At 46.2% G+C, this 16,407-nt stretch overlaps 2 protein-coding genes across 5 annotated transcripts in view; one reads left to right on the top strand and one right to left on the bottom strand.

Moving 5' to 3' along the window:
• The window catches only part of LOC129017002 (unconventional myosin-XIX-like), a 38,102-nt gene extending 28,683 nt beyond the window's left edge, over positions 1 to 9,419 (bottom strand). Inside the window, 5 exon segments of the mRNA XM_054456950.2 lie at positions 2,183 to 2,331; positions 2,692 to 2,830; positions 7,031 to 7,185; positions 8,464 to 8,615; positions 9,281 to 9,419. Coding sequence (XP_054312925.1) covers positions 2,183 to 2,331; positions 2,692 to 2,830; positions 7,031 to 7,042 — 300 coding nt within the window. The 5' untranslated portion in view covers positions 7,043 to 7,185; positions 8,464 to 8,615; positions 9,281 to 9,419.
• Positions 9,420 to 9,450: 31 nt separating this feature from the next.
• Positions 9,451 to 13,810, top strand: LOC129017006 (phosphatidylinositol-glycan biosynthesis class W protein). Of its 4 annotated transcripts, none has more exons than XM_063655587.1 (3): positions 9,455 to 9,574; positions 11,052 to 11,297; positions 11,599 to 13,810. In XM_063655587.1, the coding sequence occupies exon 3, from the start codon at positions 11,607 to 11,609 to the stop codon at positions 13,119 to 13,121; it is 1,515 nt and encodes a 504-aa protein (XP_063511657.1). In that variant the 5' UTR covers positions 9,455 to 9,574; positions 11,052 to 11,297; positions 11,599 to 11,606; the 3' UTR covers positions 13,122 to 13,810. The 4 variants fall into 4 exon arrangements, with proteins under 4 accessions (XP_054312944.1, XP_063511657.1, XP_054312942.1 ...); XM_063655586.1 differs by lacking the exon at positions 9,455 to 9,574 and adding an exon at positions 9,975 to 10,100; XM_054456969.2 differs by lacking the exon at positions 11,052 to 11,297 and having other exon boundaries at positions 9,451 to 9,574.
• The last annotated feature ends 2,597 nt before the right edge of the window (positions 13,811 to 16,407 follow it).

Below are 16,407 nucleotides of genomic sequence, written 5' to 3' on the forward strand. Positions count from 1 at the left end.
AAGGAGTGAAAGGTCATGTGAGGGAATGCCTGTTTTTCAATGATGACTGAGCCAATGATGACTGAGATGGGGAGGCTGCCAATAGCAGTGGTGGGATGCTTCCTCCAGAAAAATTTTCTGGATGTCACAGTGTTAGGCCCAACTTTAGAACCCCTATGCTGGCTTTACCTACTCATCTTCTCTCAGCCTAGAAGCAGTGCTAGCCTTGACCAGTTTATAACATTAACACTTTATACTCCCATCTTATCTTGCTTTAATTGTCTTATCCTTCTGCCTATTACTTCATTTTACTATAATTTGCAATTTGCAAAGTTCCTATAAACTACTAAGTCTGTCCACTAATTGGAAATATAACCGTATTTTATACATAAGGAATGTGAGGTTCAGAGGAGTTAAATAACCTTTCAAGGCCACTCAGCAAGTAAGTATATCCACATGACTTAAATTCCAAAACCACTGTTCTCCTTTTCTTCAACAACTATTAACTGTCTTCAATGTACTAGGCATCAATCAAGCTGGATGCTAAGGAAACATAGGAGACTACAACTTGGCTTTTACTTTTCAGGAGGCAGGGCAGACAGCAGACAGGGCTCTCAGGACAGACTTCCCCTGGATTCCAACTGGATACCTCACCATGCATGAACTTCTGGAGGGCCATGCCTCCACAATGCCCAGCTAACCCAGCCAGCAGTGATCACTTAGCCACAGCTTGCTGAGGGAGAAGGCAACTGTTCCATATGGCATCAGAGCCACTCCTCTCTACACCTGCCCTTGCCCCAGCCACCTATCACCTAGAGGGATACAAAGCCTCCAACTGTTGTCTCTGCCTCCTGCCTCACCTTCTTAAACCCAACTCCCAGAGTAATTATTCGTCTAGTGGGTTCTGTTCCCAGTCCCACCTCTACCTGGATGAAGACGCTCTGCAGATTCTCTCTGCCTCCTATGGTGCTTCAGACTCTTCACAAACAACCCTGGCTTTCTCGTCTTCCTGCTCTCATCTACTCCCTCTTGCCCCCAAGACCTCCCTCCTGCCAGCAAGTTTTCTCTCACCTCTCCCTGAATGCATCACGCACTTTTACACCAACAAGCTCATTATCTGTCTGTACCTCCACCACCCCACCCCAAATAACTTATCCTTTTCTCAGTAAAAGAATAAGTTACTTTCCTCAGTAGAGATAAACATATGCTGAATTTTCCAGGGCAATCCTTATCGTGCATAATTTCATTCTTTTCTAAAAAGGCAGTTTTGCTGGACTCAGTGGCTCATGCCTATAATCTCAGCACTTTGGGAGGCTACGGCGGGTGGATCACTTGAGGTCAGGAGTTCGAGACCAGCCTGGCCAACATGGTGAAACCCCATCTCTACTAAAATACAAAAATTAGCCAGGCATGGTGGTGGGCACCTGTAGTCCCAGCTACTCGGGAGGCTGAGGCACAAGAATCACTTGAACCCTGGAGGCGGAGGTTGCGGTGAGTCAAGATCGCACTACTGCGCTCCACCCTGGGTGACAGGGAGAGACTCAGTCTCAAAAGAAATAGGGCCGGGTGCGGTGGCTCACACCTGTAATTCCAGCACTTTGGGAGGCCGAGGTGGGTGGATCACCTGATGTCAGGAGTTTGAGACCAGCCTGACCAATATGGAGAAACTCCATCTCTTCTAAAAATACAAAATTAGCCAGGTGTGGTGGCATATGCCTGTAATCCCAGCTACTGAGGAAGCTGAAGCAGAATTGCTTGAACTCAGGAGGTGGAGGTTGCGCTGAGCCCAGATCACGCCATTGCACTCCAGCCTGGGCAATAAGAGTGAAACTCCATCTCAAAATAAATGAATAATTAAAAAAAAATAAGGTAGTTTGTTAAATACACAAATATATAATACCTTTATAAATCCTTTCCTGTTAATAAAACCACAAACAAGAAAAAAAATCCTTTCTCTTATGTCTCTATTTTAGGTTTCAAACTCAGTTAAACAAATATTTATTCCCCACTTTGCACCTTCTGTCCTGTAGTCAGTTCTTTATGGTTCAAAATTCTGCCAGCTCCTATTGGGCAGGCCATGGCACTAGCAGACTCTGAATGACCACATGGCTGGTGAATAGATGAATAAGGACAGGGGTAACTGCAAAGAGGTTTAGTGGGAGGTAGAGGAGCCCTGAGGCCACAGGCAGCGGCAGAGCCTTACCTGGGGCTGAGGCGCAGCATGGTACTCTCTCATTAGCTCGGGCGAGTAGAGCTGAGGAACAGGCTTGAAGGGGTTCAAGGCTACCAGGGTGCAGCCAGCATTAGTGTAGAATGTGTCTGCCATGTACCGGGCCTGCAGGCACCTCAGGACTGAGGCAGAGATGCCTTTAGCAAACTCGGGCTCAAATATAGTCAAACCACACACACAGACATCTACTTAAGTAACAGCCCTCTTTCTGCAATTAGCCAAGAATCATTAAATCCCAGCAGCTCCCTGAAGAACAGATACAAGATCTAATTAAGACGAGCTCCAAATCTGAAGCAAAGCATGCCCTGGGGAGCCCAGGTGCAGCTGTCATGCTCCCTCAGGCGGAGGTCTGGAGCAGCCCACCTGGCTCCAGATTAGGAGTCCTGCTGACCTCCGTCTGACCTGGAGAAGCTGTGCTGACTACTCTCATCACACCTCCAACCTCCTGCAGATGGTACTCTTGAGGAATGGGAGGCCCATACCTGTCTCTAGTGTCACAGGATTCACCCTAGTGAGGTCATCCAGCTTGTACAGCAGGACCTCCCCACCCAGGAACTCCTGCAGGTCTTCTCTGAGGTACTCCCTGGCTTGGCCATCAGACCCCAGATTGTGGCCATTGACCTGGAAGAGATAACATGAAGGTGAGGCCAGGCGCAGTGGCTCACGCCTATAATCCCAGCACTCTGGGAGGCCAAGGCGGGCGGGTCACAAGGTGAAGAGATCGAGACCATCCTGGCTAACACGGTGACACCCTGTCTCTACTTAAAAAAATACAAAAAATTAGCCAGGCGTGGCGGGTGCCTGTAGTCCCAGCTACTCGGAAGGCTGAGGCAGGAGAATGGCGTGAACCTGGGAGGCGGAGCTTGCAGTGAGCCAACATTGTGCTACTGCACTCCAGCCTGGGCGACAGAGCAAGACTCTGTCTCAAAAAAAAAAAAAAAAAAAAAAAAAAAAAACCAAAAAACCAAAAAACATAAAGGCCATGACAGCTGGTACTCAGAACAGCTGGCAGCTACAGAAGGGTGGGAACCTGTATAGTAGAAGGAGACTCTGGTATCATAGTCTGGTTGGGTTCAAATTTCAGTTCTGCCTCTTACTAGCCCTGTGAGCCTGGGTAAGTTACCCTCTTTGAGTCACAGTTTCTTTATTCGTAAATAAAGGAAAATAAACTCAACTGACAGGGTTATTGGGAAGAAAAGCAAGAAGAGATATACAAAGCATTTAGTCAGTGCCCGGCATACAGCATGTACTCAACAAATGCTATCTCTTCTGCCAAGAGCTCCAGCCACTTAAGTAGCACTTCCAGGCTACTAGCCTTATTAGAAATAAGGCTATAGGAATGTTGCAAAGGAAAAGAACCATGGGTTAGGCCTTTTTGGGAAGAGACAGTTCAGCTTTTGATGTAAAACAGCTGTACCTTCTGAGAGAGGTAGCCCCACGTCTTCATCACCTGCCTTTTGTGGCTTAAATTTAGGCTGGCTAATGAATTGGTTCCCTTGGCCGGAGTCTGCTTGAGAGACAGCCTGGCTCAGAAGGCTATCTGAGGTCAAGAATAGGCACCAAGGGAACAGGTCCTTTCTCCTCCCTTGCCTATCTTTTTTTTTTCCTTTCTTTTTTAAGAGATGCAATCTTGCTCTGCTACCCAGGCTGCAGTGCAGTGGTGTGATCATATCTCACTGCAGCCTCCAACTCCTGAGCTCAAGTGATCCTTCTGCCTCAGCTTCCCAAGTAATTGGGACTAGAGGCATGAGTCACCCTATCTTCCTTTGCCCGTCCTTGATGTCAAACCTTTCCACATGTATCATCTCTCCACTTCCTCCCGTGGTCCCATTTCTCCTACTGTCTCCTTTGGGGATGCAAGAAAGATAGAGTGGGGGTTGAAGACAGGTATCTTGCTGAAATGTGCTTTTGAAGGAAGAGGTCTGTGATACAACAGGTGAATTTCCAATGAGAATGGTGAGCCTAAAATTTCAAACCTCTCATAGAAATAAGCCATGGTGGCAAGTTTCCTCCAAGAGGCCCAGTAATGCATTTCTTCCAAAACCACTGCCTGTTCTCTGAACTTTGGGCCCACTATAATGCACAAGGTAGGCTCTTGGCCTCCAGAGTAACTGCTGAGGTCAGAGCACAGCTATATCTATGCATATCCCTCTGCTTTTATGAAGGGGAAAAAAAAACACCACCACACAAACCACTCACAAACACAGACACAATTTATGAAGAGTTCTGATCCAACCAGAGTGGCATCTGAGTATAGTGATCAAGTACCTGGACTTGAAAGTTAGTTGTCTGGCTTTGAATCCTGATTCTACCTCTTACAGTTATATTACTCTTATGTTAATTTCTTCATCTCTTTGTGCCTCAATTCTCCTCATCTGGTCCCTGTAATCCCAGCTACTTGGGAGGCTGAGGTAGAAGAACCACTTGGGCCTAAAAGTTCGAGGCTGCAATGAGTTATGATCGTACCACTGCACTCTAGCCTGGCCAACAGAGCAAAACCTTGTCTCTAAAGTAAAAAATAAAAATAGAAAAATTTCCAGCTGGCCATAGTGGCTCAAGCCTGTAATCTCAGCACTTAGGGAGGCCAAGGTGACCCTGTCTCTATAAAAAATATGTAAAAATTAGCTGGGTGTTATGGTATGTGCCTGTAACCCCAGCTATTCTAGAGGCTGACGCAGGAGAGTTGCTTAAGCCCAGGAGGCTGAGGCTGCAGTGAGCTATGGTGATATCACTGCACTGGGCGACAAAGTGAGACCCTGTTTCTAAATAATTTTTTAAAGTTCTTTTCTGTAAAGTGGGATAATGGTACCTACCTCACAGATACAAGCACATAAACACATGAAGGATTTAGAAAGGCCATCTGGAATCTGCCAAAAGGGGTTAGCTATTCTTCTAAAAGTGGCTTTTGTATTTTTTTTTTTTGACACAGAGTCTCGCCCTATCGCCCAGGCTGGAGTGCAGTGGCACAGTCTTGGCTCACTGCAACCTCTGTCTCCCAGGTTCAAGTGATTCTCATGTCTCAGCCACCCAAGTAACTGGGATCACAGGTATGCACCACCATACCTGGCTAGTTTTTGTATTTTTAGTAGAAATAGGGTTTTGCCATGTTGGCCAGACTGGTCTCGAACTCTTGGCCTCAGGTGATCTGCCCGCCTCGACCTCCCAAAGTATTGGGATTACAGGCATGAGCCACCGTGCCTGGCCTTATTTATTTATTTATTTAAGAGACAGGGTCTCACGGATGGGTACGGTGGCTCACGCCTGTAAAAGCACTTGGGGAGGCCGAGGCGGACGGATCACCTAAGGTCAGGAGTTTGAGACCAGCCTTGTCAACAGAGTGAGACTCCATCTCTAAAATAAAAATAAATAAATAAATAAATAAATAAAAATTATTAAAAAAAATTTAGAGGCCGGGCGCGGTGGCTCACGCCTGTAGTCCCAGCACTTTGGGAGGCCGAGGTGGGTGGATCACGAGGTCAGGAGATCAAGACCATCCTGGCTAACACGGTGAAACCCCATCTCTACTAAAAAATACAAAAAATTAGCCAGGCGTGGTGGCTGGCGCCTGTAGTCCCAACTACTCGAGAAGCTGAGGCAGGAGAATGGCATGAACCTGGGAGGCGGAGGTTGCAGTGAGCCAAGATCAAGCCACTACATTCCAGCCTGGGTGACAGAGTGAGACTCTGTCTCAAAAAAAAAAAAAAAAAAAAAATTGGAAAATAGAGATAAGCAAAAGGAGCATAAAAATCCATAATCATACTACCCAGAAATAACCAATATTTTAGAGAATATCATAGGTTTTTTCCCTACATATTTTAAGAACACTGAAAAGTATTATATTTTTGTGTAACTTGCTTTATTCCATTGTATTGATATACCTTTTTTTAATAAGAGAAAAAAAGTTAAAAATAAGCAATAAAAAAGCCCAGAGCAGTCAACTGTTTTGCCCACTTCTTACCTTCAAATCTGTTCCAGGAGCCATATGGCTGGAAGGTCAAGCTGCCGTGTCTACTATGGCTCCCTTGAGGCTGGCAGGCCCCACACCTGGCTGCTACCTTGCTGAGTTCAGGCACTTACCTACCCAAGACTCCACTAGACTCTGAGCTCCCTGAGGGCAAGCACCACCCTCAACATCTGCCTCAGCCCAGTGCCTGGCAATACTTGGTACAATAAAAAGTCAGCAAATAAGTACTGCCACTCTCTCAGGACCAAGAGCTACACACGAAGGATGATATGGGTATGAGACAGAGCTCCACTGTAAAGGGTGATTTGGAATCCTACAGGCCTGGGGCAACAGTAGCCTTTTCAGAGAGGCGGAGACATGGGGATCATGTAACCCATCATTCACTCATTAGAATCCTTCTATATTTCCTCATAGATAGTCTCCTACATTTCTGTACAGGCTGACCTCTTTGCCTGGAGTGCTTATTTTCCTTCTCCAAGTGGCTAATTCTTTCTTGTTCTTTAAGGCTTAGCTTCAAGGAGCACATCCTCTTGCAAGCCCCAGGCTTCTACTATGCCTCAACAATTCAGGTGGCAGGGACATCTCTCAGGACTTCCTCTGCAGAATTCCCAAAGTGCCCTAAGGATTCCCTTACCCATCCCACCTTACCTATCCCAAAGAAAGGAGCTAAAAACCACAAGACAGATTCAAATTAGGTATCAGGAAGAGTTTCTTGATGATGAGTAAAAGGCACTGGAGAGACAATTTGAGGAGAGAAAAGAGACCTTTAAGGGGGCTTTCCCTTCCTTCCAGGTTAGGGCTAGCAAAAGATGCTACAGGTGCTTGAGGGCCTGGGTTATCTAAGGTTGAGGTTTTACCTGCTGGAGCATCCTCCTTCAAAGTCGTCAGCCAGGGTTCTGGGTTGCAGGAGGTACAAGCAGTACTATCCACCTAGTCATGGGACCATGGGCTGGGGTATGGTTCCAACAAAGGGCTCAGTTCTGGAGGAATCTCAGACAAATCACTCCACAGCCTGTGGCATGAGAGAGAAGACAAGGACCACACACAGGTGAGGGCTTTTCTGGGGTGACTCACTCACTCCTTCCCACCTAGCAGAAGCAACCAAAATGACATGCAAGGCAGGCCTGGGCAGAGAGTGGGCCTGTCCTTTCCCTTGCCAATTAGGAGACAGGGAAACTTTTATGAGAGCCTCAGAGGCTCCCCGGGCCAGTCTGATTACAGGGTTAGGATTTGGGTTGGGGTGGGGCTGCAAACCCTCTGGGTCAGTGTGCCATGGAGGAGGAAGAAGACGCTGGGGAGACAGAGAAGTCTTGTGCCCTGTCCTCTACACTACACAGAAATATCTTATTTCAGTGTAGCCAGTTGCTGGTGGGGAGGAGAGGCTGGAGTCATCTCTTGCTGCTCCAGGAAAGGTGTGGTGTGGTAGTTTACATCATAGTTCAACCACTCACTGGGTGTGTGATTCTGGGTCAGGCACATCACCTACCTCAATTTCTTACCTTGAAAATGGGGACAGTTAAATCTGCCTCATAAGGAGTGGTTGTGAAGGTCAATGAGGTCATGGTTTGACAGCACCGCACAAAGTACGAACTGAGTATTCACTCAGAGGATAAACACTGTTAGCACTACGACTAACGGTTGATGATCCATTTGGGAGCACTAATCAGGTGAACAGTCTAGTGACAACTTCAAGAAGGTGAGGATTTCAGGGAGCTGAATCCATCTGGGAGGTGGAGTGTTGTGAGGCTGGGCCTAAGCCAATTTTGAAGAATGGTTAAGTGACCCTCAGACTTGGAATTTTCTAGGCCTTGGCACCACCCCTAGCAAGGAGAGATGAGGCTGTGGGTGAAGCGCGCCTGCAACGGATTAACCCTGGTGGAGACTTTCTTAAGGCTCTGAATACATCAAGTCTTTAAAGAACCCAGGGATAGGGACTTCCATAGAAGCTGGAAAAAGGACAATTCAGGCGGAAACAGGCATCAGGACTGTGCTGGACCAGGAAAGGTGCGGTGCTACAGCCCTAGAAGATCTTGACCCTGGACACTGACTATACCCCATCCAAGGGACAGCCATGCAGAGGGCTTCAGAGAACAAAGCTCTTTCAACTGGGAACTCATCTCAAGCAATAGGTCCAGAGAGGCAGCACAACAGGTTTGGGGTTTGAATCCAAAACCCAAGGCCCCTGGCACAGAACTCAAGAACTAAGCCTCACTCTGTTTCCTCGTTTACAAAACGGAGTGATAATATCCAGATCTCACGGGGCTAAATGAAGCGTTAAGGGGGCTAATACCTGTGAGAGCGCTCTGCAAATGTTATTACGATGCAGCATCAGCTCCTAGCTGGAGTCAAGTGAGATGAGAGCCGTTTTCTCCAGTTCTCCCAGCTCCTGCTCCAGTCGGTTTCGCGGTTACCAGCCAAGAATTTCTGGAAAGGGTGTGACCACTGTGGGCAGAAGGGAGACAGTAATGAGTAAATGGAACACCGAATCAAGGCAAGTGGCAACCTGATCACCAGTCCCTCCTTCTCAGACTCAGTTTCTTTCTAGGCATGGAGGACAGTGGGAGGGCAGACGCTGAGAAGCGCTGGGTAAGGGTCTTCATGAGTCCAGCTGGCTCCGCCCCGAGGTTCCCGGCGGGAACCGGGGACTCATGGTCCGGGCGTCTTGCCGCAAACCCAGGGCTGGGATGCCGTTCCGGAAGCACCTAGCACGGAGAGAGTATGTCCTTCCCAGGAAGGTGGACGTGACCCCAGCCAAGGGCGCAGCTCCCCTGACAGCTCCCGGGACAAGCCGCCCCCTCCCGGGGTCCTGAGTTGGGCGAAGAGTGGAGCAAGGACCCTCTCCCCACGCAGGCCGCCCCCCTGCCGGCCAGGTGGAAAGGTGGAAAGGTGATCAAGAAAGACTTCTGTTTCAAGCAAGAGCCAAGAGCTGGGCTACCCCCTCGTGAGACACAAGAGGGTCAAAAGGAAAAGGCAAAAAGAAGGGAAACGGCGCTTTGGAAGGGGAAGTGGAGACGCCTACTTCTTCCTCAGCGCTGCGGGGCAAAATGACCTCCCAAGCCCCTTCCGCGTCTGAAGGGCTTCAGATATGGGATCGGGTTGACACTCACCAGTCCCACGGCCCGAGCCTCAGTGCTTAAGGCCCCCGCCCGGCCAGACGTGGAAAGGCGGGCGGGCCAGGTCAGGTGGCGGGAAGAATACGGGCAGAGGAGAAAAGAGGAGGGGCAAGAGCGTGCAGTGAGGAGAAGAACCTGGGACCGCCGAACCGCACCCCGTCGCCTGCGGCACTGGCTAAGTGGCCGAGGGTCGGCCGGCTCCTCCCCAGGGGCGGGGCGCGCACTCGCGGCGCGGGGCGCACGTGGCTTGCCCGGGACACCTGGTCCGGCTTGCGGGCTCCAACTACGGTGAGATGTTTTGCGACCCTGGGGTAAAATGAGGGTAAAGCGGCAGCTTCCCACGTTCTAGGGGAGAAGCGCAGAAGCACAGTTTCCTGGGCCTTCGGGCGCCCCCAGGGCTGGGGGTCTTTCAGTAGAGGTCGCCGCGGCGGAGTCTTGTGCGGGTCCGGCAGACCCCATTACCCTGATAGGGCCTCGCCGTGAGGTCTGAGGGGCCGTGTGAGGTGCACGGCGCGCCGTTTCTTCTCCAGGCGTTCCTCTCAGGGCTACAGCCCTAGAAGATCTGGCCTGCACCAGCCTAAAGGACATGACAGGAGTGGGTAGCCCATGGGACAATGGGACGAGCGCCATGATAGGCGGAGACGCGCGGAATCGGCCCGCCTGGAAGTGCCAGCTGCCTGCGTCGGCCGGAAGTGCTGCGCGGGAGGCGGAAGCGGATGGTTCCCGCGTGGTTTGGCGGGTGCAGCGGGAGTCCGGCGGCCCTGCCCACGTAGACTGTCTGCTGGGGGCGCCGGCACCTTTTGGAGCACGTGAGGTATACGGGTAGTGCGCGGCCAGGTCGGGCGTCTGTTAGGAAAAAGACTTTTTATTTTTATGTTTATTTTTTAAGAGACGGAGTCTCGCTCTGTCGCCCAGGTAGGAGTGCAGTGGCGCGATCTCGGCTCACTGCTGCCTTCAACCTCTGGACTCAAGCAATCCTCCGCCTCAGCCTGGCGAGTGGCTGGGATTAGAGGCGCGCACCACCAAGCTCAGCTAATTTTTAATTTTTCTTTTTTTTTTTTTTCACTCCTGGCCTTAAGCGATCCTCTCTCCTCCCAAAGCGCTAGGATTGCATGCATGAGCCACTTCTCTCCGCTAGGACTTTTATTTTTAATGGTCAACTGATTTGAGTAGGTTACTGTGAAGTATTGTCACAGGTTCCAGACAGGCCATAATGCACGCATGCATTCGCTTACTTATTCAGCTCATGGTACACTGAGAAACTCTAGGTTCATGTTTAACCAACAAATGTGTTCTTCCAGTATGCCGTTTTTCAGACAATGATGTGTGGCATTCAGAGGTGTTTTACAACCCTTAATAAAAGAGCAACTAACACTAGTATGTGCTATACATCCATTCTTAATGCACCCATCGTACCTACTTCCATCCTAACCTGAAAACATAACTGTCTGTAAATGAGGAAAGGAGCAGCCTGGGGATCCAGAAATCACTGCAGGGGTCACGTTTTGTACCGAGGCAGTAGGTTTGGAGAGGCTCTGAACTGGAACCAAGGCCCCCAACTTCAAAATGTACTTGGCCCCTAGCCTTTGAATTTGCTTTAAAGTCATTAGTAAATCCTATTCAATTTTCATCAAAGAATCTGCATGATACGTACTGTGCTCCATAATAGAAATTCCCATCTGCCTATGATGCCATTCTCAGAGTTTGTATCCCAAATTCGCTTTCTTTTCCTTTGCTTTTTCTTTTCTTTTTCTTTTTGAGACAGTCAACAGTCTCACTCTGTGGCCCAGGCTGGAGTGCAATGGCTCACTCCAAACTCTGCTTTCCCGGTTCAAGCGATTCTCCTGCCTCATCTCGCAAGTAGCTGGGATTACAGGCGGGTGCCATCACTCCTGGCTAATTTTTGTATTTTTAGTAGAGACGGGCTTTCACCATGTTGACCAGGCTGGTCTCGAACTCTTGACCTCAGGTGATCCTCCCACCTCGGCCTCCCAAAGTGCTAGGATTACAGGTGTGAGCCACCGCGCCTGGCCCCAAATTCACTTTCTTTGTGAGTCTGTCTTGTACAGGGAATAGCTGAAGCTTTGTAACCAATAATTTCATATTATTAGTATGACATTTCTATCTGAACACATTAGTGTTAAGCTTCTTCCCACAATCCTTGGAAGGGGAATCACAAATCCTAGGTGAACTCATTAGGGCCCAAAGTTCTGCTCTGAAATCTAGTAATAAGAGTAAAATTAAGCCAGGTATGCTAATTACACAAGAATGCTGCTTTTCACAAATCCATTCCTTTGCTCTTGTTTTCACAGGAAGAAAAATGTCTGAAAAGCAGATGAAGGAAGCTTTTGTCAGTAACCTCAATGGAACCACCGTGCTGGAAATCACCCAGGGATTGTGCTTTCCTGCATTCTGTATCCTGTGCAGAGGGTTCCTGATCATTTTCTCACAGTACTTGTGTTCTTTTTCACATACCTGGAAAACTAGATTCTTCATTGACTTTGTTGTCCTAATAGTTCCCATGGTAGCCACTTTGACCATTTGGGCTTCATTTATCCTCCTTGAGCTTCTTGGTGTAATTATCTTTGGGGCAGGGCTGTTGTATCAAATATACCGAAGGAGGACCTGCTATGCCAGACTGCCTTTCCTAAAAATCCTTGAAAAATTCTTGAACATCAGTCTAGAATCAGAATGCATTCCAGCCATCTCCTGTTTCCGTGTAATTACCAGTGCATTTACTGCTATTGCTATTTTGGCTGTGGACTTCCCACTTTTTCCCAGAAGATTTGCCAAAACTGAGCTCTATGGGACAGGAGCAATGGATTTTGGAGTAGGTGGCTTTGTTTTTGGGTCTGCAATGGTTTGTCTAGAGGTCAGGAGGAGAAAATATATGGAAGGGTCCAAATTGCGTTACTTTACAAACTCACTATACTCTGTATGGCCATTAGTCTTCCTAGGAATCGGACGATTAGCCATTATAAAATCAATAGGCTATCAGGAACATTTAACTGAGTATGGAGTTCACTGGAACTTTTTCTTTACCATAATAGTTGTGAAATTGATAACACCACTGCTTTTGATTATTTTTCCCCTAAATAAGTCCTGGATTATTGCCCTCAGCATTACTATATTATACCAGCTAGCCCTTGACTTTACCTCACTGAAGAGGTTAATATTATATGGCACTGATGGTAGTGGCACACGGGTTGGTCTATTAAATGCCAACCGTGAAGGAATAATCTCTACCCTGGGGTATGTGGCAATACACATGGCTGGTGTGCAAACAGGGTTATACATGCATAAGAACCGATCACATATCAAAGACTTGATAAAAGTAGCCTGTTTTCTTTTACTAGCAGCTATTAGCCTCTTCATATCTCTTTACGTAGTTCAAGTAAATGTAGAAGCAGTATCTCGAAGAATGGCAAATTTAGCCTTTTGTATTTGGATAGTTGCTTCTAGCCTGATCCTTCTTAGTAGTTTATTACTGGGTGATATAATTTTGAGTTTTGCCAAATTTCTAATTAATGGAGCTCTAGTACCATGTTCTTGGAAACTTATCCAGTCACCTGTTACAAATAAAAAGCATTCAGAATCTTTAGTCCCTGAAGCTGAAAGAATGGAACCCAGTCTTTGTTTAATCACAGCTCTAAACAGAAAACAGTTAATATTTTTCTTGCTGTCAAATATAACAACTGGCCTGATCAACCTGATGGTAGATACATTACACAGCAGTACCTTGTGGGCCTTATTTGTGGTCAATCTCTATATGTTTTCCAACTGTTTAATTGTATATGTACTATATTTGCAAGATAAGACTATACAATTTTGGTGATCAGCAGGGGTAGGATATGTAAGTATTTGGGCAATATTTAATGAGGAATATTAATTGTAAAGAAATTGTGCTTTTGGCAACAGTGTTAACCATATTTTATTATAAAATAGTTTCAGTCATCTGAACAGTAGTGATGCTTAATTATTTTTTTTTTTTTGAGACAGAGTCTCACTCTGTTACCCAGGCTGGAGTGTAGTGGTGCCATCTCAGCTCACTGCAACCTCCACCTCCCAGGTTCAAGCAATTCTCCTGCCTCAGCCTCCTGAGTAGCTGGCACTGTAGGCATGCACCACCATGCCCAGCTAATTTTTGTATTTTTAGTAGAGATGGGGTTTTGCCATATTGGCCAGGCTGGTCTCAAACTCCTGAACTCAAGTGATACACCCACCTTGGCCTCCCAAAGTGCTGGGATTACAAGTGTGAGCCACCACACTGGGCCAATGCTTAATATTTTAATGTATCTCAACAATAAAACCAAGAAGAAACAAAGCCTTTTGACTTGTTAGAATGTATTAAGTAGTATTTTAAAGAAACTTTATAGTTGTGACATTGAAAGACTTGGGGTGGGGGGAGGAAAATTTTTACTTTCCATCTTAATGTAACCTTATGCTATTCTGTATTTTTACTGTATATTGCTTTTACAATAAATATAAAATGAAATGTTTATGTTGACATTTCAGTGTGAACTGTGGATTGTCAATACTTGTTTATTGCTCAATTTAAATTTTTGAATAAAACCTAGGACTAAGAAGCAAATGTTTAAAATCAAATACTCCAGTGTGCAGATGGGTGGATAAAAAAAGAAAAATTTTAAAAATAAAATAAAGAAATTACTTATGTACTATGAAGTCAGACAGTTAAATGTACCAAAGAATAGACGGAAGGCTGGGCATGGTGACTCACGCCTATAATCCTAGTACTTTGGGAGGCTGAGGTGGGAGGATCGCTTGGGCCCAGGAGTTCAAGACCATCCTGGGAAACATAGTGAGACCCTGTCTACAAAAAAAATAGACTGAATTGGATGTTGTATTATAGTTTATACACATAATAATTACGAGACAAAGTTTTGCTTTGGGATTAATTCATCTTTTAGCCTACCCTATGCTAGGGATTTAAGAAGCACAGCACAAATTTCCTGATACCTCAGAGCTTGCAATCTAGTGGAGGAAACAGACATTAAACATCCATTGTGAAATGCTAAGTTATGAAGAAAAAGCATAGGTTGTCAAGAGTGTCAAATCAAGAACTGACCTAGTAAGGAGTCAAGTTTTCCCCACAGATGTTTTTTTTTGAGCTACAGCTGATTAGTGGGATGAGGAGTTATAAAAGTCTTATATGTCTGGGGGTTGGGGGGCAAATGGCAGAGAACATTATAGATGGATGACTCCCTCAGCAAACGTCTTACGTTGGGAGGGCACCAAGCACATAATGGAATTGAAAGAAGGCTGAACACAGAAAAAGGAAGAGCACGGGCAGAGAGCTGGAGAGGCAGGCAGGGGCCACATCAGGGAAAGGAGAACCAATAAGAAAGATGAGAGTTATCAAGTACCCAGTGTAATTTAATAAAACTATGGCTAAATTAAGGTTTAATTTAATTTTAATCTTTAACAAATAGAGATGGGGTTGCCCAGGCTGGTCTCAAATTCCTGGCCTCTTGTGATCCTCCCATCACAGCCTCCCAAAGTGCTGGGATTACAGGCGTTGTGATCCTGGCCTATAATAACGTTTAATAGTCTACTGTCTTTTTTTTTTTGAGATGGAGTCTTGCTCTGTCTCCCAGGCTGGAGTGCAGTGGCACAGCCTTGGCTCACTATACAACCTCCGCCTCCCAGGTTCAGGCAATTCTCCTGCCTCAGCCTCCCGAGGAACTGGGATTACAGGCACGTGCCACTTCGCCCGGCTAATTTTTGTATTTTTAGTAGAGATGAGGTTTCACCATGTTGGCCAGGCCAGTCTCAAACTCCTGACCTCAAGTGATCTGCCCGCCTTGGTCTCCCAAAGTGCTGGGATTTAGGCATGAGCCACCGCATCTGGCCAGGTGTGTTTATTTTTGACAGATAAAACAGAACTTCCCAGTGTCAGCTCATGAAAAAGAAAACCCAATCCACAGATCCTCAGATTTAGGTCACTATGGTAATTTAAATAACATTCTGTGGCCATAGATTGTCTTACCACATAAAACTGTGGTTATTATAATGAAACAACAAAAGGTCTTCTAATCAACTATCATTTTCCTTGCAACTATCAATTTTTGAGGGCAGAGGAGAGGGAAAGATAACAAAGTGAGGAGTAAGAAGAACATAATCTGTCCAGGACCTCAGCCTATCTATGCCCTTCAGAAAGTGACTCACTCCCATAATTTTAATTTTTTTTTTTTTTTTTTGAGACGCAGTCTTGCTCTGTTGCCCAGGTTAGAGGGCACTAGCACGATCTCCTGCCTCTGCCTCCCGAATAGCTGGGACTACAGGTGCCCGCCACCAGGCCCGGCTAATTTTCTGTATTTTTATTAGAGACGGGGTTTCACCGTTAGCCAGGATGGTCTGGATCTCCTGACCTCATGATCCGCCCACCTCGGCCTCCCAAAGTGCTGGGATTACAGGTGCAAGTCACCGCACCCGGCCAATTTTAATTTTACACAATTATAAACTGGGGATGTCTACTACACGTGCCCCAATAGCTCTTGTGTGCCGAAGATGACAACCAGTTTTATTTTTATTGAGCATAAATGTCCAATGTATTTATATAAATCATACAAGAACCTTATGTTGTTCCCTAGGAGTTTAAATATAGTCTATGAAGCTAAAAAATAATAAGGAATACCTTGGTACTTTTCATTTTTTTAAAACCTAGGTAGCCTGAAGAACAGATAGATCTCATTTATGCCTGCATTTTGTGGCTAGCTTCTCACACATTTGGACCTAAGAAAAAGAATGGTATTTTGCTGATAATTTATTACAGCTCCATCCCTCCAACTGTTCTTTATTAGGTACCAGCAAAATGTGTTCTGCTGTTGATTGCCTTTGCTTTCCTGGCCTTTCAAATCCTTTGAACTTGCATTTCACAATGCCAATATCAAAATGAAATAATAGGCAACAGACAACTGTCTTTTAATGTAGCAATTATATATTTCCTCAATTAGAGGTTTGCTCTAAAAGCAGATACTTTTCATTTTAAAGTACATAGGATAATACTCAAGAAATATTTGCTGCAGTACTAGTGGTTATGACTAAAAACAGAGCAATAGTGAAAATAAAAATAAGTGCCTACTCTAAAACCAGGAAGATGC

This window comes from Pongo pygmaeus, chromosome 19, assembly GCF_028885625.2.
Source record: "Pongo pygmaeus isolate AG05252 chromosome 19, NHGRI_mPonPyg2-v2.0_pri, whole genome shotgun sequence".
NCBI classification, from domain to species: domain Eukaryota; kingdom Metazoa; phylum Chordata; class Mammalia; order Primates; family Hominidae; genus Pongo; species Pongo pygmaeus.

Coding starts and splice junctions, on each gene's coding strand:
- LOC129017006 (XM_054456969.2), top strand. CDS start 11,607: ATGTCTGAAAAGCAGATGAAGGAAGCTTTTGTCAGTAACCTCAATGGA.